The sequence below is a fragment of the Anolis sagrei genome, chromosome X (assembly GCF_037176765.1).
Source record: "Anolis sagrei isolate rAnoSag1 chromosome X, rAnoSag1.mat, whole genome shotgun sequence".
Lineage (NCBI taxonomy): Eukaryota > Metazoa > Chordata > Lepidosauria > Squamata > Dactyloidae > Anolis > Anolis sagrei.
This window is the reverse complement of record NC_090034.1, coordinates 58978290-58998699: the sequence shown is the minus strand read 5'-3', so window position 1 is coordinate 58998699 and position 20410 is coordinate 58978290. Positions and strand designations below refer to the sequence as shown.

Sequence of the window (20410 nt, the reverse complement as noted above, 5' to 3'; positions counted from 1 at the left end):
TATCTGTTATTAGTATTGGAATGTGTGGCGTAATGTAAAATAAACTAGGTGTAGTTCATGTTTGATCAGCCCACACGCTGCCTTGCCAGAAAAAGAAAATATGTATGCAGGTGAACAATAAAGAACAAGTAGTTTACGCTTCGTAAATCCAGAACAACATATGTACAATGTGATCCGTTGCATCAACTCGCATAATGTCCTTTTATGAGAGTTTTAAAAATCTCTATCTTTGTCCATGTGAATAAACTCCTTCAGCAGCCCATGAAGCAAGAGCACACTTCAAACTCTGTCTCTCTCTGCTTCATTTCTCTTTGAACACTTGCACAGCTCAAGCCTGAACAAAAATGTAACAGTATCCAAAAGTCCCTGGCTCAGCCTGCTACCCGGGCATAGTCCAAACAATCAGCTTCATGCATCTTATTTTACAATTGACATACATACACTTACTGATTGCTTGCATGCTCCAACAGAATGTATTATTATGATTATGATGATCATTATTATTATTACTACTGCATTTATACCCCACTTTTTCTCTCCACCAGGAGACTCAAAGCAGTTATGTATCTATTATTCGTATTAGAATGTATTATTATTATTATTATTATTATTATTATTATTATTATGTTTGTTTATACCACACTTTTTCTCTCTACGAGGAGACTCAAAGCAGCATTATAAATTATTATTATTATTATGTTTGTTTATACCACACTTTTTCTCTCTACGAGGAGACTCAAAGCAGCATTATAAATTATTATTATTATTATTATTATTATTATTATTATTATTATTATGTTTATACCACACTTTTTCTCTCTATGAGGAGACTCAAAGCAGCATTATTAAGATCGTCTGGAGATGCCCTGCTCTCGGTTCCACCGGCCTCGCAAGCGCGTCTGGTGGGGACGAGGGACAGGGCCTTCTCAGTGGTGGCCCCTCGACTCTGGAACTCTCTCCCACTCGAGATCAGAAGCGCCCTGTCTATCCTGACATTTAGGAAACAGGTGAAGACCTGGTTATGGAGACAGGCATTCGACGAGTAAGCCAACACCCTGAGATATGGATGGAGGATGATGAGCAACAATTTTAGTGCGACGACTGACCATTATAGTTATTGATTGTAATTGCTGTTTTAATGTTTTACTGTAATATGTATGATGATGTTTTATTGATTGTATGTGATATTGTGGTTGGAAACTGGTCTGAGTCCCTCAAGAGAGGTGAGAAGGCCGGTATACAAAACTTTTAAATAAATAAATAAATAAAAATTATTATTATTATTATTATTATTATTATTATTATTATTATTATTATGTTTATACTACACTTTTTCTCTCTACAAGGAGACTCAAAGCAGCATTATAAATTATTATTATTATTATTATTATTATTATTATGTTGATCCCCCACCACTTCTCTCCACCAGGAGATTCAAAGCGCTTATGTATCTATTATTAGTATTAGAATGTATTATTACAGTATATGAGCAAACTTTGGGGAAAATATCATTTCCGTCATCATTGGTATCTCTTTGAGGAAGCCACGAGTTCTTTTTTTCCCCTTGCGGAGAACGGAAGTCACCTAAGCCGTCCCCGTCTGCTTTTGCGGGGAAGATTAATTCTATTTTTACAACCTCTTTAATGCCCGTAATGCCAAGCATCGTATAGGAGGGCTTTCCTTTTTCGCTGCCTTCTGGTTTTCAAATGCGACTTTTTTTTTTGGTGAGTGTCGGGAATCTTGGAAATTCCTTAGTCTCCGAAAAGATTTGCAGGAAATCAAAACCGTTTCATTTGGAAGATTTTCCTGCAAGCTTTATAGTTGGTTTCACGTCAGAAATTAGCTTGTAAACGCAATACAAAAAAGGATAACAGATAACTAACCAGCCTTTTTTTTGTGTCCAGAATCTTGTGGATTCCCCGGAGTGTGGTGGAGGCTCCTACTTTGGAAGCTTTTAAACAGAGGCTGGATGGCCATCTGTCAGGGGTGCTTTGAATGCAATATTCCTGCTTCTTGGCAGGGGGTTGGACTGGATGGCCCATGAGGTCTCTTCCAACTCTATGAGTCTATGATTCTAAGACTTGCAACAAATAAGAACCACATCATTTTTGGAATTTATCGTTTCAGGAGCGAACCGAGGGTACAGTTGTATTTAAGAAACACAAAGTTTAAAAAACTTGGCATCATACTAAATATCCATTGCCAGTAGCTGGCCACTTGGGAGTGCCTTTGGTGTTGCTATAAGGAGGTCCTCCATTGTGCATGTAGAAGGTCTCATACTGCATTGCAGTAGGTGGTTTGTGTTTTGCTCTTCTCCACATTCACATATCGTGGTCTCCACTTCGTGGCCCCATTTCTTAAGGCTGGCTCTGTATCTCGTGGTGCCAGAGCACAGCCTGTGCAGCACCTTCCAAGTCACCCAGTGTGCCCAGGAGGGAGTCTCTCATTTGGTATCAGCCATGGATTGAGATTCCAGGTTTGAGCCTGCCACTTTTGGACTCTGGCTTGCTGAGGTCTTCTTGCGGGTATCTCTGTAGATCTTAGAAAATTATTTCTTGATTTAAGGCGTTACTGCTACTTCCCGGCGGATGTCAGGTGGTACAATACCGGCTAAGCAGTGTAATTTCTCCAGTGGTGTAGGGCGCAGACATCCTGTGCTAATGCGGCATGTCTCATTAAGAGCCACATACATTGTTTTAGCGTGGTGAGATGTGTTCCACACTGGGCATGCATACTCAACAGCAGAGTAACAAAGCGCAAGGGCAGATGTCTTCACTGTATCTGGTTGTGATCCCCAGGTTGTGCCAGTCACCTTTTGTATGATATTGTTTCTAGCACCCACTTTTTGCATGATAGTCAAGCGGTGCTTTTTGTAAGTCAGAGCACAGTCCTGAGTGACTCCCAGGTATTTGGGTGCGCTGCAATAATCCAGTGGGATTCCAGTGAAGACAACTGCCCTTGTGCTTTGCTACTCTGCTACTGAATACGCATGCCCAGTGTGGAACACATCTCACCACATTTAAAAAGACTGGATGTGGCTTTTAATGAGACATGCCGCATTATCACAGGGTGTCTACGCCTCACACCACTGGAGAAATTTAGCCAGTACTGCAGCACCTGACATCCTCCGGGAAGTAGCAGCATGTAATGAAAGGACCAAGGCAGTGACATCTCCAGCCCATCCTCTGTTTGGATATCAGCCAGCAAGCCAACGCCTTAAATCAAGAAATAGCTTCCTATGATCTACAGAGATACTTGCAGTAACACCTCAGCAAGCAAGAGTCCAAAAGTGGCAGGTTAATACTCGCCACTCCCTCCTGGGCACACAGAAGACTGGGCAACTTGGATGGCGCTGAACAAGCTGTGGCCTGGCTTCACGAGATGCAGAGCCAACCTTAAGAAATGGGGCCACAAAGTGGAGTCCACAACATGTGAGTGCTTCTGCCGCAGTAAATACATTTCTAAAATTGGCCTGCAATCCTTTTGATGGGTTTCACATCAGAAATCAGCTTCCAAACATGATGCAAACATGCCAAGGATATCCCTGTGTGCGCTCGGCTTTGCAAAACGACAAGTCCTGCCACAAAACCCGTACGCACATAGAGAAGCCCAAATGCACCCACTTACAAAAAATTCAAATCCGGCGATGGAAGCAAGCAAGCCTTTTATATAACAGCGGCTTTGCCAAAAGAGATGAGGAGCCCAGATGCGACGCTATGATTATTTCCGAAAGGGTTGCCGCGAGGATTACTTTGCAAAGGCCCCTTTAAGTGAACAAGCATTTCCCCCCCAAAACAGGAAGCTGGGCCTTTTCCGGCCTATGTTGACAAAGATAACAAGACACACATTTTCCATACAAGGATAGGGAAGAAGAAACAAAGCAAAACAACCTTTGATAGTATTAGTACAGTATCCGCCACCGAGCATTGCCCCCTTCTCTCGTTTCCCCCTTTCCTTTCTCTTTCCCTTCTTTTTATCTCTTTCTCGTTCCTTTCTTTCCCTTTTTTTCCTCCTTCTTTCCTCTATTTTGGATAGATATGGAAAAATCCAGGGTATAAATACTATTATTATTATAATTATTATTATTATATAACTAGATTGGAGACCCGGGTTATTTGAGAAAGGCATTGCTTGTCTGTGATCCAAATTGAGTCTAGATCCAATGTCAGCTGGTTCAGTGGGAGTTGGTGAACTACAAATCCCATATGCAAGTCCCACTATAGATGGTCCATCATCCTCCATACTGCACCTGGATGTAGAGTGAGTGATGGGTGCCCTGTGTTCCAAGCTAGGTCTTGATCAGTCTTTGGTGAGGGTTGCAGTGGTCTTTGAAAGTGAGTGAAGGTACTGCAAGTCCCATTGTCCATGGTCAGTTGTCCCACAAACCGCACCAGGACGTAGAGTTGGTCATGGGGGCTCTGTGTGCCAAATTTGATCTTGATTGGTGCATTATGTCATCGGTGTGGGTCGCAGTGGTGTGGGTTGTAGTGATCTCAAGAACTGAGTGAAGCTACTGCAAGTCCCATCATCCACGGTCTGTACTCTTCTAAACTGCTCCAGAATGTACAGTGCGTCATGGGGGAATGTACAGTGCGTCATGGGGGATCTGTGTGCAAAGTTTGATCATGAACAGTCATTGGTGTGGGTTGTAGTGGTGTCAAGAACTGAATGAAGGTACTGCAAGTCCCATCATCCACAGTCTGTACTCTTCCAAACTGCTCCAGAATGTACAGTGTGTCATGGGGGAATGTACAGTGCGTCATGGGGATCTGTGTGCAAAGTTTCATCTTGAACAGTCATTGGTGTAGGTTGCAGTGGTGTCAAGAAGTGAATGAAGATACTGCAAGTCCCATCGTCCATGGTCCATCCTCCTCCAAACACCACCAGAATGTAAAGTGGGTCATGGGGGCTCTGTGTGTGCCAAGTTTGGCCCTGATCCGTCATTATTGGGGCTCACAGTGGTTTCAGGAAGTGAGTGAAGGTACTGCATCTCCCATCATCCATTGTCATTCCCCAAACCTCACCAGAATATAAAGAGTGTCATGGGGGGGGGGGTCTGTGTGGCAAGTTTGGTCCAGGTCTGAGATTTGTGGGGGCCACAGTGTTCTGTAGGAAGTGAATCAGGTGAAGGTACTGCAAATCCTATCGTCCGTGGTCCATTTTTCCCCAAACTTTACCAGGGTGTGAGGTGGGTCATGGGGGGGTTTTGTGCCTAGTCCAGGTCTGTCTTTCTAGGGGGTTGTTGTGGGCTCAGGAATTGAGTGAAGGTACTGCAAATCCCATCATCCATGGTCCATCCTCCCCTAATCTACACCAGGACGTAAAGTGGGTCCTGGAGGTTCTGTGTGCGAAGTTTGGTCCGTCATTTATGGGGGTCACAGTGGCCAGAGGAAGTGAGAGTCGATCAGAAAGCTGCCACATACATACATACATACAAACATTCACTTTTATTATATAGAGAGATATTGATAATTATATTATTACTAGCCGTTCCCTGCCACGCGTTGCTGTGACCCACTCTGGTGGTCCTGGGGGTTCTGTGTGGGAGTTTTTGCCCAATTCCATCGTTGGTGGGGTTCAGAATGCTCTGTGATTGTAGGCAAACTACAAATCCCAGCAACTACAACTCCCAAATGTCAAGATTCTATTTTTCTCAAACTCCACCAGTGTTCACATTTGGGCATATTGAGTATTCGTGTAGAGTTTGGTCCAGATCCATCCTTGTTTGAGTCCACAGTGATCTCCAGATGTAGGTGAACTACAACTCCAAAACCAAAGGACACTGCCCACCAAACCCTTCCAGTATTTTCTGTTGGTTATGGGAAAACTGTGCGCCAAGTTTGGTTCAATTCCAAAGTTGGTGGGGTTCAGAATGGGTTTTAATAAATCCCAGCAACTACAACTCCCAAATGACAAAATCCATTTTTTTGAGTGAAGGACATACATTGGGTTGTTAGGTGTCTTGTGTCCAAATTTGGTGTCAATTCGTACAATGGTTTTTGAGTCCTGTTAATCCCACAAACGAACATTACCTTTTTATTTATATAGATTAGTATATATTATAATATTATATATTATATAAGCAAGGTATAATAATCATTAGTGCATTATTAATATTATATATTATTATATAATATATTTATTAAAATATTATATGCCAGAAATAATTATCTATCTTGGATACACATAATAAAAGCGATAATAAAAGTGAAAATGTGTATGTGGCAGGGGTGTCCATTTACACAGACAACATCCCACTTCCACAAATAGCTATAACTTCCACCACTTAGGAGACACCAGTGGCCCTCCCTCCTGCTACAAAACAGGAGCTTTTTGGTTGAGTTCCAGGGCCAGAGAAGCAGATGGCGGAAACAGAAGAACGGCCTGCCTCAGGGGAGCGTGCTTGCTCCATCCATGTTCAACATCTACACAAATGACCAGCCACTGCCAGAAGGGACAGAGAGTTTCATCTATGCTGATGACAGTGCCATCACCGCTCAAGCAGGGAGCTTTGAGATGGTTGAACAGAAGCTCTCCGAAGCTCTAGGTGCCCTTACTGCCTATTACAGGGAAAACCAGCTGATCCCTAATCGATCTAAAACACAGACATGTGCTTTCCACCTTAAGAACTGACAAGCATCCCGAGCTCTGAAGATCACCTGGGAAGGAATCCCACTGGAGCATTGCAGCACACCCAAATACCTGGGAGTCACTCTGGACCCGTGCTCTGACCTACAAGAAGCACTGCCTGAACATCAAGCAAAAAGTGGGTGCTAGAAACAATCTATATATATAAAAATGCTCTGTGCATAATGAGTACCTTAAAAACAAAAGAACCAATGAACCAAATCACACCAAATTTGGCAACAAAACATCTCCCTACACAAGGAGTGACCATCACTCAAAAAATTATGATTTTGTCATTTGGGAGTTGTAGTTGCTGGGATTTATAGTTCACCTATAATCAAAGAGCATTCTGAGCTCCATCAACGATGGAATTGAACCAAACTTGGTACACAGGACTCCCCTAACCAACAGAAAACACTAGAAGGGTTTGATGGGCATTGACCTTGGGTTTTGGAGTTGTAGTTCACCTACATCTAGAGAGCACTGTGGACTCAAATAATGATGGATCTGGACCAAACTTGGCACGAATCCTCAATATGCCAAAATATAATCACAGATGGAGTTTGGGGGAAATAGACCTTGACCTTTAGGAGTGGTAGTTACTGGAATTTATAGTTCGCCTACAATCAAGGAGCATTCTGAACCCGACCAACAATGGAATTGGGCCAAACATCCCACACAGAACCCTCAGGGCCAACAGAAAATTCTGTGTTTTCTGGTGGTCTTTGGTGACCTTTCTGACACCCCCCTGGTGACCCCCCCCCCCCGGGTCTTGACTTCCCAGGTTGAGAAATGCTGCCTTAAGGCCATCAAGTACAGCTCCTTTCACCAGGGCAAGAAAACATAATCAAAGCCCTCCTGACAGTGGAACTCTCTGCCTTGGAGTGTGGTGGAGGCTCCTTCTTTGGAAGCTTTTAAACAGAGGCTGGATGGCCATCTGTCAGGGGTGATTTGAATGCAAAATTCCTGCTTCTTGGCAGGGGGTTGGACTGGATGGCCCATGAGGTCTCTTCCAACTCTTTGATTCTAGGATTCCCCGGTGGCGCAGTGGGTTAAAGCACTGAGCTGCTGAGCTTGTTGATCGAAAGGTTGCAGGTTTGATTCCGGGGAGCGGCGTGAGCTTCCGCTGTCAGCCCTAGCTTCTGCCAACCTAGCAGTTCGAAAACATGCAAATGTGAGTAGATCAATAGGTACCGCTCCGGCTGGAAGGTAACGGCGCTCCATGCAGTCATGCCAGCCACGTGACCTTGGAGGTGTCTACGGACAACGCTGGCTCTTCGGCTTAGAAATGGAGATGAGCACCACACCCCAGAGTCAGACATGACTGGACTTAATTTCAGGGGACTACCTTTACCTTTACCTTTTATGACAAAGGGCCATCCAGCCATTCACACACACACACACACACACACATATGTATATGACAGATGCAGTATCAAAGATTTGAAAGGGACCACTAAAGAAGGACAATGATATGTTGCATGTTCCAGAGTAGGCAAACCAGACAATCTCCACATCAGCACTGACAAAGAGACAACAAGAAATACTGTTTACCCACAAGCATAAAGACATTACATATATTAGAAACCAACACTTCCTCATTACTTTATTTTCCAGATCACCAGACTGGGCCACAGCAACGCGTGGCAGGGGACCGCTAGTATCATACGAAAGCTGAGTGGCACAACCTGGGGATCACAACCAGACACAGTGAAGACATCTGCCCTTGCGCTATGATACTCTGCTGCTGAGCACGCATGCCCAGTGTGGAACACATCTCACCACGCTAAAACAGTGGATGTGGCTCTTAATGAGACATGCCGCATTATCACGGGGTGTCTGCGCCCTACACCACTGGAGAAATTACACTGTCTAGCCAGTAATGCACCACCTGACATCCGCCGGGAAGTAGCAGCCAATAGTGAAAGGACCAAGGCAGAGACATCTCCAGCTCATCCCCTGTTTGGGTATCAGCCAGCACGTCAATGACTTAAATCAAGAAATAGTTTTCTAACATCTACAGAGACCAGAGGGGGCCCTAGGTAATTTTCAACGGTAAGCAAACAGTATTCCCCCCCCCCCCACTAATCATTGATATATATTTTCTGTTTGTCGTGGGAGTTCTGTGTGCCATATTCACTTCAATTCCATCATTGGTGGAGTTCAGAATGCTCTTTGATTGTAGGTGACTATACATCCCAGTAACTACACTTGCCACATTTGCTCCCTTGCCTGACCCGCTTTGGGTCCGGAGGCGTGCCTGAAGACCCCAGCGTGTGCATCAAAAGTCACCTCTTCTCCTGACTTTCTCCTCAGCCATTGGGACCAAGAGAGAGAGAGAGAGAGAGGTGGAGATGCCCACCTTTCCTGAAGGTAGGCGCAAAATCAAAGGAGGGAGCAGAGGTGGGAGATACCTCCAGCCGGAGGGGCTCTCTCTCTCTCTCTCTCTCTCTCTCTCTCGCTTGGTCCCAATGGCTGAAGAGAAAGTCAAGAGAAGAGGCGACTTTTGGTGCGCACGCTGGGGTCTTCAGACCGCCTCTGGTCTCTGTAGATCTTAGAAAACTATTTCTTGATTTAAGTCGTTGACGTGCTGGCTGATACCGTGGAATCCACGGACGTGCGAGTCTGGACCCGAAGCGGGCCAGGCGCGGCGGCTCTGCCCCTTGGCCCACCCACGAATTGGGGAGAGGAGAGGAGGCGGGTGGAGCGGGGATCGGGAAAGGGAGCCGGTCATGGGGAAGGGATCGAAAGCAGAGAACGATGGAGCGCCGGCTCTGCTCGCGCACCCGGTGGCCGGGTGGAGCAGGAACGAGAGGGGCTAGGCGAGGCTCAAGGGCCTGGCCCTTTTGGGAAGAGGATCACCCGGCAGCGAGGCAAGAAAGCCGAGGCTCCCCCCGGACTGCTTGGGCTGTTGTGAGCTGAGGGGGCGCTCCTCAAGTGGCGGTCGAGGGGCATTTACAGAGGCGCCTCTGAGCCCCTGGCAAAAAAAGTGTTCTGCGACCGCTTACTTCACGTAATGGACGAGCCGCCCCTAACAGAGACACTCGCTGGAACACCCCAGCAAGCGAGAGTCCAAAAGTGGCAGGCTCAAATCCAGAGCCTCAATCAATGGCTGATACCAGATGAGAGACTCCCCCCTGGGCACACAGAAGACTGGGCGACTTGGAAGGCGCTGAACAGACTGCGCTCTGGCACCACGAGATGCAGAGCCAATCTTAAGAAATGGGGCCACAAAGTGGAATCCACGACATGCGAGTGTGGAGAAGAGCAAACCACTGACCACCTGCTGCAATGCAACCTGAGCCATGCCACATGCACAATGGAGGACCTCCTTGCGGCAACACCAGAGGCACTCCAAGTGGCCAGATACTGGTCAAAGGACATTTAATCAACTACCAAGTTTGCAAATTCTGTGCTTTGTCTGTTTGTTTGTTTGTTTGTTTTTGTTAAAAATGCAATACAAATGTCTGGTTGCTGATGACACAATAAATAAAATAAAATAAATAAAAATCCGGAGAGCACTGTGAACCCAACCAATGATGGATCTGGACCACACTTGATGGGATTGACAGTACTTTCACTCACTTCCTAAGACAGGCTCCTGCCTACATAAACAACTACAGCTCCCACTGCTCAGGAGATACCAAAGGCCCTGCCTCCAATGTCACTGCAGATTACAATTAGCGCCATGGACATGCCCAAGATCCCTGCCAATGTCCTCCATCAACACCATACTGTCATCACCCAAGTTAAGGCTTTCATACAGGGATCATTTCCTCCTAGATTTGATTTTTTTTCCTCCACCACAGACATCCCAGTGTTTCTGACTCTTTCCATTGGTGTGGAATTTGCATCACCCCGCCCACTGCAACTCCCTTAACCCTTTCGTACCCATTCCTATGGCGCAGAGCAAAAAACGAGGAATTGACAAATCTATACACATATATATATGCGTGTATACTCATTATATTATTTAATTCTGTTTTAATTGTATTTAATGTATTGTCGAAGGCTTTCATGGCTGGAATCACTAGGCTCTTGTGGGTTTTTTTCGGGCTATAGGGCCATGTTCTAGAGGCATTTTCTCCTGACGTTTCGCCTGCATCTATGGCAAGTATCCTCAGAGGTAGTGAGGTCTGTTGGAATTAGGACAATGGGTTTATATATCAGTGGAATGGCTGGGGTGGGGCAAGGAGCTCTTCTCTGCTGGAGCTAGGTGTGAATGTTTCAACTGACCACCTTCATTAGCATTTGAAGGCCTGGCTGAGCCTGGGAAAATCTTTTGTTGAGAGGTGTTAAGATGTGCCTGGTTGTTTCCTCTCTGCTGTTTTGCTGTTGTAACAAAAGATTTTCCCAGACTCAGCCAGGCCTTCAAATGCTAATGAAGGTGGTCAGTTGAAACATTCACACCTAGCTCCAGCAGAGAAGAGCTCTTTGCCCCACCCTGGTCATTCCACAGATATATAAACCCATTTTCCTACTTCCAACAGACCTCACTACCTCTGAGGATGCTTGCCATAGATGCAGGCGAAACGTCAGGAGAAATGCCTCTAGAACACGGCCATATAGCCTGAAAAAACCCACAAGAGCCTATTAATTGTATTTATTTGTAGATTATTTTAAATTCGTATCGAAATGCTTTTTAACGTCTGCCACTTTGATTCTGTTTTGTGTGGAGGAAAAGCAAGATTATTATTATTATTATTATTATTAATAATAATAATAATAATAATAATTTGGTTGCTGTGAGTTTTCCGGGCTGTCTGGCCATGTTCCAGAAGCATTCTCTCCTGATGTTTCACCCACATCTATGGCAGGCATCCTCTGAGGTTGTGAGGTCTGTTGAAAACTAGGCAAGTGAGGTTGATGTATCTGTGGAATGATGTCCAGGGTGGCAAATGTGAATGTTGCCATTGGCCACCTTGATCAGCGTTGAATCTAATGCCAATCAAGGCAGCAACCAGCCAGGCTTTGAAGCTACAAGGCCATTCAATGCTAATCAAGCTGGCCACATTCACACTTGCCTCAAGCAGACAAGAGTTCTATGAGGATTTAAAGACCAAACTGCAAAGACTCTGGCACAAGCCAATCAAGGTGGTCCCAGTGGTGACAGGCACACTGGGTGCAGTGCCTAAAAACCTTGGCCTGCACTTAAAAACAATCAGCGCTGACAAAAGCACTGATACACCACACAGTCCTAGACACTTGCAAAGTTTCCGACATGTGATCCAATACAACAGCCAGCAGAGTGATCTTGTTTGCTGTGTACTAATCTTGTTGTGTTTCAAATAATAATAATTGCCTCTTGGGGTAGAGAGAGAAATAGAAAGAAATAGCAGGGTATAAATAAACATAAAAATAATAGTAATAATAATAATAATAATAACATAAAATAATAAATTTATAATCTATAACACTATTACATTATAATACTAATAATAGATACATAGCCATTTTGAGTATCCTACTGGAGAGAAAAAGTGTGTGTGTGGGGGGGGGATAAGCATAATAATATAAAATTGTAATATATAATATAATAATAATAGTCTCTTGGAGTCCCCTTGTGCAGAGAAAAAGTGAGATATAAATAAGCATAATAATAATAATAATAATATAAAATTGCAATATATAATACAATAATAATAATAATAATAATAATAATCTCTTGGAGTTCCCTTGTACAGAGAAAAAGGGAGATATAAATAAACATAAGAATAATAATATAAAATTGCAATATAGAATATAATAATAATAATAGTCTCTTGGAGTTCCCTTGTACAGAGAAAAAGGGAGATATAAATAAACATAATAATAATAATGATAATATAAAATTGCAATATATAATATAATAATAATAATAATAGTCTTGGAGTCCCCTTGTACAGAGAAAAAGTGAGACATAAATAAATATAATAATAATATCTAATAATAAACATTAAAAACATAATAATATAAAATAGTAATAAATAATAATAAGAAAGTCTCTTAGAGTCCCCTTGTACAGAGAAAAAGTGAGATATAAATAAACATAATAATAATATCTAATAATAAACATTATAAACATAATAATAATATAAAATAGTAATAATAATGAGAAAAAGTCTCTTGGAGTCCCCTTGTGCAGAGCAAAAGTGAGATATAAATAAACATAATAATAATAATAATAATAATAATAATAATAATAATAATATAAAATTGCAATATATAATATAATAATAATAATAATAATAATAATCTCTTGGAGTTCCCTTGTGCAGAGAAAAAGTGAGATATAAATAAACATAACAATAATATATAATAATAAACATAAATATAATAATAATAATATAAAATAGTAATAAATAATAATAAGGTCTCTTGGAGTCCCCTTGTGCAGAGAAAAAGCGAGATATAAATAAACATAATAATAATATTATAATAATAAACATTATAAACATAATAATAATAATAATAATATAGTAATAAATAATAATGATAAGGTCTCTTGGAGTCCCCTTGTGCAGAGAAAAAGTGAGATATAAATAAACATAATAATAATATATAATAATAAACATTATAAACATAATAATATATAATAATAATAATCTCTTGGAGTCCCCTTGTGCAGAGAAAAAGTGAGATATAAATAAACATCATAATAATATAAAATAGTAATAATAATAATCTCTTGGAGTCCCCTTGTGCAGAGAAAAAGCGAGATATAAATATAATAATAATAAACATAATAATAATAATGTAATTAATAATGAAATAGAAGAAGAATAGCACTTGTTTCTTGGAGTCTCTGTGCAGAGAAAAATCCGTTCCTTCCCAAACTAATTCTTTCTGATCCTTTAGGGATCAGAGTCAGAGGCAAGTGACCTCCAATGACCCAGAGTTTTGGGGGCGGCGCAAACATGTGCACCCTCTTGGTATGCGTCTCCCCCTCCCCACAAAAAAAAAATAAAGGAAGGAAGGAAGAAAGAGAGAGAAAGCAAGGAGAGGGAGGAAGAGGTAGAAAAGGCAACTTTTCCCTTGCAAATGGACGGAGGGACAAATGCACATACCTTTTGGGACCCCAGCAGAGGGGGTCCGACATGGGGGTGGATGGAGGAGACCCTCGGAGAAGAGACCTGGCCGAACCAGTTGTCCTGGGATGCTTTGCCCCCCAAAAAGGACCGCCTTTTCCCTCCCTCCCTCCTTCCTTCCTTCCTTCTTTCGCATTAGTGCCGCCTGCTGGAGGCTCGGCAGCACCTTCACCAATGAACTTGGACATGACAGTAGCCACAGACAACTATTATTATTATTGTTTACTTATATGTATCTATTATTAGCATTACAAAGTATGATTATTATTATTATTATATATCATTTTATATCACTTCATATAATTATTTATTATTATATTATAGATTATTATATGCTATTTTATATTATTATTAGTTATGATTTTATATTATTATTATTATTATGTTTATCTGTATTATTAGTTTGAGAATGTATGATTAGTATTACAATTATTATTACATTATATACTATATTATATGTTATTATATATTATGGGGGTTGGACTCGATGGCCTTTAGAGGTCCCTTCCAAGTCTATTTATTATTATTATTATTATTATTATTATTATTGAGGCTGACTGGCCACCTGTCGGGAGGGCTCTGATGGTGCTCTTCCTGCATGAAGGCAGACGGGGGGTTGGACTAGATGGCCTTTAGGGGTCCCTTCCAATTCTATTTATTATTATTATTATTATTATTATTATTATTATTGAGGCAGAATGGTCATCTGTAGGGAGGGCTCTGATGGTGCTCTTCCTGCATGAAGGCAGAAGGGGGTTGGACTAGATGCCCTTTAGGGGTCCCTTCCAATTCTATTTATTATTATTATTATTATTATTATTATTATTGAGGCTGAATGGCCATCTGTCGGGAGGGCTCTGATGGTGCTCTTCCTGCATGATGGCAGAAGGGGGGTTGGAGTACATCGTCTTTAGGGGTCCCTTCCAATTCTATTTAATATTATTATTATTATTTTAATTATTATTACTTTTATTGTTGTTGTTATTATTATTATTGAGGCCAAATGGCCACCTGTCGGGAGGGCTCTGATGGTGCTCTTCCTGCATGAAGGAAGAAGGGGGTTGGACTAGATGGCCTTTAGAGGTCCCTTCCAAGTCTATTCTATTTATTATTATTATTATTATTATTATTATTATTATTGAGGCTGAATGGCCACCTGTTGGGAGGGCTCTGATGGTGCTCTTCCTGCATGAAGGCAGAAGGGGGTTGGACTAGATGGTCTTTAGGGGTCCCTTCCAATTCTATTTATTATTACTATTACTATTATTATTATTATTATTATTATTATTGAGGCTGAATGGCCACCTGTCGGGAGGGCTCTGATGGTGCTCTTCCTGGGGGGTTGGACTGGATGGTCTTTAGGGGTCCCTTCCAATTCTATTTAATATTATTATTGTGGCTGAATGGCCATCCGTTCGGGAGTGCTTTTGGGAAAACAGTGGGGGCTGGAATAGATTACCTCTGGGGAACCCAAACAATCACGGATTCAAAGCATGCAAAAGCCAAAAGAGAAGCAGCTAACCTTTGCATTGGTTTTGGCTTTGCAAAAGGAAGGAAGGAAGGAAGGAAGGAAGGAAGGAAGGCCGTTGGTGACCGCCAACTGACCGTGCCATCTGGATGAGCATCACAACGGTTGGCCTAGTTAGCCATTGATTATCCCATGGCCTTCCTCTTATAGTTGCCCAGCTGTTGTATTCCCTACATATTATTATTATTATTATTACTTTAATATATAATAATATATTATATATTGTTGGACAGAAAAGGCAGGGTATAAATATACCAAATAATAATAATAATATTGATAAAATATAATAAAGTATATTATTATATATTATTATATAAATATATAATAATAATATTAGTAATAACATCATATAATATTTTATTTTATTATTTTACAATATTATATAGAATCATAGAATCATAGAGTTGGAAGAGACCTCATGGGCCATCCAGTCCAACCCCCTGCCAAGAAGCAGGAATATTGCATTCAAATCACCCCTGACAGATGGCCATCCAGCCTCTGCTTAAAAGCTTCCAAAGAGGGAGCCTCCACCACACTCCGGGGCAGAGAGTTCCACTGCTGAACAGCTCTCACAGTCAGGAAGTTCTTCCTAATGTTCAGATGGAATCTCCTCTCTTGTAGTTTGAAGCCATTGTTCCGCGTCCTAGTCTCCAAGGAAGCAGAAAACAAGCTTGCTCCCTCCTCCCTGTGGCTTCCTCTCACATATTTATACATGGCTATCATATCTCCTCTCAGCCTTCTCTTCTTCAGGCTAAACATGCCCAGTTCCCCAAGCCGCTCCTCATAGGGCTTGTTCTCCAGACCCTTGATCATTTGAGTGGCCCTCCTCTGGACACATTCCAGCTTGTCAATATCTCTCTTGAATTGTGGTGCCCAGAATTGGACACAATATTCCAGATGTGGTCTAACCAAAGCAGAATAGAGGGGTAGCATTACTTCCTTAGATCTAGACACTATGCTCCTATTGATACAGGCCAAAATCCCATTGGCTTTTTTGGCCGCCACATCACATTGTTGGCTCATGTTTAACTTGTTGTCCACGAGGACTCCAAGATCTTTTTCACACGTACTGCTCTCGAGCCAGGCATTGTCCCCCATTCTGTATCTTTGCATTTCATTTTTTCTGCCAAAGTGGAGTATCTTGCATTTGTCCCTGTTGAACTTCATTTTGTTAGTTTTGGCCCATCTCTCTAATCTGTGAAGATCGTTTTGAATCCTGCTCCTGTCCTCTGGACTATTGGCTATCCCTCCCAATTTGGTGTCGTCTGCAAACTTGATGATCATGCCTTCTAGCCCTTCATCTAAGTCATTAATAAAGATGTTGAACAGGACCGGGCCCAGGACGGAACCCTGCGGCACTCCACTCGTCACTTCTTTCCAAGATGAAGAGGAAGCATTAGTGAGCACTCTCTGTGTTCGTCCACTTAACCAATTACAGATCCACCTCACCGTAGTTTTGCCTAGCCCACATTGGACTAGTTTCCTTGCCAGAAGGTCATGGGAGACCTTATATATAAAATATAAGACTATTAATAAATAACGTAATAGAATATAATCAAATAAAAATAATATAATTATAAGGTAACAAGGTAACGGTAAAGGTTTTCGCCTGACATTAAGCATAGAGAAAATTATAGCCGCATCGAGTCCTTCGGGAGATGTTAGCGGGGTATAAATAAAGTTAATAATAATAATAATAATAATAATAATAGATAGATAGATAGAGATGGATGGATGGATAGACAGACAGACAATGGATGACAAGAGGCAGATCGATGATAAAAGGTAAAAGTTTTCCCCTGACAGTAAGTAAAGTCGTGTCCGACTCTGGGGGTTGGTGCTCATCTCCATTTCTAAACCAAAGAGCCGGCGTTGTCCCTAGACACCTCCAAGGTCCTGAGGCCTGCATGGCTGTATGGAGTGCCGTTACCTTCCTGCTGGAGCGGTCCCTATTGATCTATTAACACTTGCATGTTTTCGAATTGCTAGGTTGGCAGAAGCTGGGGCTAACAGCGGGAGCTCCCCCTGCTCCCCCGGATTCCAACCACCAACCTTTTGGTCAGCAAGTTCTGCAGCTCAGCAGTTTAACTCACTGCACCACCAGGGGCCCCTTATACTATAATATTACTATAACAGCATAATAATAATAATCTTATAATATTAATAAATAATAATAATAGTATAGCAATATACTTATAATAATAATACATTCTGATTGGGGAGGGAAAGTTGGGCTTGCTTGGCACTTGGTAATAATATAATTATTTAATAATTGTAATACTATAATTACATTATAATAATAGTATATTAATACAATATATTGTTTTATTATTTTATCATTAATAAAATGATATAATATTAATAAATAATAATATATAATCACTATATTGATATAGTAATATAATAATGCTATAATTATATTATATTATTATATAATACAGTATCTTATTGTTTTATCATTTTATTAAAATACAATAATAGTAATATTATATTAATATAATAATACTATATTATTATAATGTTATAGTAATACAATATATTATTATGTTATTAGAGTAATTAAATACTATAATAATAATGGCATAATAATAATAATAATAATAATAATAATACAATACTTTATTGTTCTATTACTTTATTATATTATTAATATAATAAAATATAATAATACTAATAAATAATAATATATTATATATTAATCTAGTTGTTGTTGTTTTTGTCGTGTCAGGTTGCTTCTGGTGTGAGAGAATTGGCCGTCTGCAAGGACGTTGCCCAGGGGACGCTCGGATGATTTTTGATGTTTTTATCATCCTTGTGGGAGGCTTCTCTCATGTCCCCGCATGAGGAGCTGGAGCTGATAGAGGGAGCTCATCCGCCTCTCCCCGGATTTGAACCTGCGACCTATCGGTCTTCAGTCCTGCAGGCACGGGGGTTTAACCCACTGCGCCACCGGGGGCTCCGTTTATTAATCTAGTAATATAATACTATAAATAATACAATCATGGTAATAAATATTATATTAGATTAATATAATACTATAATGATAACGGCATTACAATAATATAATACAATATTTTATTGTTTTATTACTTTATTATATAAATATAATATTAATAAATAGTAATATAATAATACTATGATTACAATATTATAGTATTAAATTAATACGATATATTATTTTATTGTTATTTTGTTAATATGCAATAATACTAGTAAATAACTATATTACTATATTATATTAATATATTATTATGATATAATTATATCATACAATATTTTATTGTTTTATTACTTTATTATATAAATATAATATTAATAAATAGTAATATAATAATATAATACTAGTAAATAACTATATTACTATATAATATTAATATATTATTATGATATAATATAATACAATATTTTATTGTTCTATTACTTTATTATATTATTAATATAATATAATAAAATAATAATACTAATAAATAATAATAGCATCCTTATTAGAGTAATAATACAATAATAACCATCATCCTGCATTCTGATTAGGGAACCAAAGATGGGCTTACCTGGCGCAGGTGATCCATGGCCAGAGCGAGAGGTGTGCGCGCTCGGCTCTTGCTTTGGGAAGGGGTTCTTCCTCGCTTTGGGGGCTCCCCAAAGGCTTGAGGGTCTCCATAGGGCAAAAGGAGGATCCCACCCCCTTCCAAAGCGCTCCCACTTCTCAATGCAAATCCCCTAATAAAGAGCTGCGCCACAGGCAAGACCCTCCCCTTCCCTTGATTTTCCATGATGTCGTACTCATCGACCTGCTGATCTCCTATAGTATGGTCAAGCGGCATTGATTCATTCTATAGCGTAGACGCATTGTCAAAGTACGAGTCCAAATGCTAAATATAATCTATACACATAGTTTGATCCAGATCTAACTTTGGCTCTGGATAAGAGTGAAGTACACATTCAAGGTTCATTCCCCCCAAACCCTGCACTATATTCAGTTGGTCATGGGGCTTCTCTGTGCCGAGTATGGTCCCGGTCCATTGTTGGTGGGGGTCACCGTTTCTCTGGATGCAGGTGAACTACAACTCCCAAAATCAAGGTCCATTCCCACAAACCCCTGCAGTATGTTCAGTTGGTCATAGGGAGTCTATGTGCCAAGTTTGGTCCAGGTCCGTCATTCGTGAGGGTCGCAGTGCTCTGTTGGAGGAGAATCGTGTGATGGTATTGCAAATCCCATCGTCCATGCTCCATCCTCCCCCAAACTGTACCAGGATGTGAGGTGGGTCATGGGGGGGAGGGGGGTCTATATGCCAAGTTTGGTCCAGATCTGTCATTTGTGGGGGTCGCAGTGGTCTGTGGGAGGCGAATCGTGTGATGGTATTGCAAATCCCATCGTCCATGCTCCATCCTCCCCCAAACTGTACCAGGATGTGAGGTGGGTCATTGGGGGGTGGGGTCTGTGTGCCAAATTTGGTCCAGGTCTGTCATTCGTGGGGGTTGCAGTGGCCTGTGGGAGGAGAATCGTGTGATGGTATTGCAAATCCCATCGTCCATGCTCCATCCTCCCACAAACTGTACCAGGATGTGAGGTGGGTCATGGAGGGGGGGATGTATGTGTGCCAAGTTTGGTCCAGGTCCGTCATTCGTAGGGGTCGCAGTGGCCTGTGGGAGGAGAATCGTGTGATGGTATTGCAAATCCTATCGTCCATGCTCCATCCTCCCACAAACTGTACCAGGATGTGAGGTGGGTCATGGGAGGGGGGAATGTCTGTGTGCCAAGTTTGGTCCAGGGCTGTCATTCGTGGGGGTCGCAGTGGCCTGTGGGAGGAGAATCATGTGATGGTATTGCAAATCCCATCGTCCATGCTCCATCCTTCCCCAAACTGTAACAGGATGTGAGGAGGGTCATAAGAGGGGGGGGGGGGGTCTGTGTGCCAAGTTTGGTCCAGGTCCGTCATTTGTGGGGGTCGCAGTGGTCTGTGGGAGGAGTATCGTGTGGTTGTATTGCAAATCCCATCGTCCATGCTCCATATTTCCCCAAACTGTACCAGGATGTGAGGTGGGTCATGGGGGGGGGGGTGTCTGTGTACCAAGTTTGGTCCAGGTCCGTCATTCGTGGGGGTTGCAGTGGCCTGTGGGAGGAAAATCGTGTGATGGTATTGCAAATCCCATCGTCCATGCTCCATCCTCCCTCAAACTGTAACAG

General features: G+C 41.6%; 1 protein-coding gene across 4 annotated transcripts in view; it reads right to left on the bottom strand.

The window, feature by feature from the left end:
* The window catches only part of MAST3 (microtubule associated serine/threonine kinase 3), a 99247-nt gene that overhangs the window by 57306 nt on the left and 21531 nt on the right, over positions 1 to 20410 (bottom strand). Inside the window, exon 1 of one of the 4 annotated variants that reach the window (XM_067473555.1) lies at positions 18774 to 18913. The exons of 2 other annotated variants lie outside the window; for them this stretch is intronic. In XM_067473555.1, coding sequence (XP_067329656.1) covers positions 18774 to 18883 — 110 coding nt within the window. In that variant the 5' untranslated portion in view covers positions 18884 to 18913. Of the gene's footprint in view, positions 1 to 13673; positions 13802 to 18773; positions 18914 to 20410 lie in introns of those variants that run through there. One more of the 4 variants, XM_067473556.1, reaches the window with a different exon arrangement.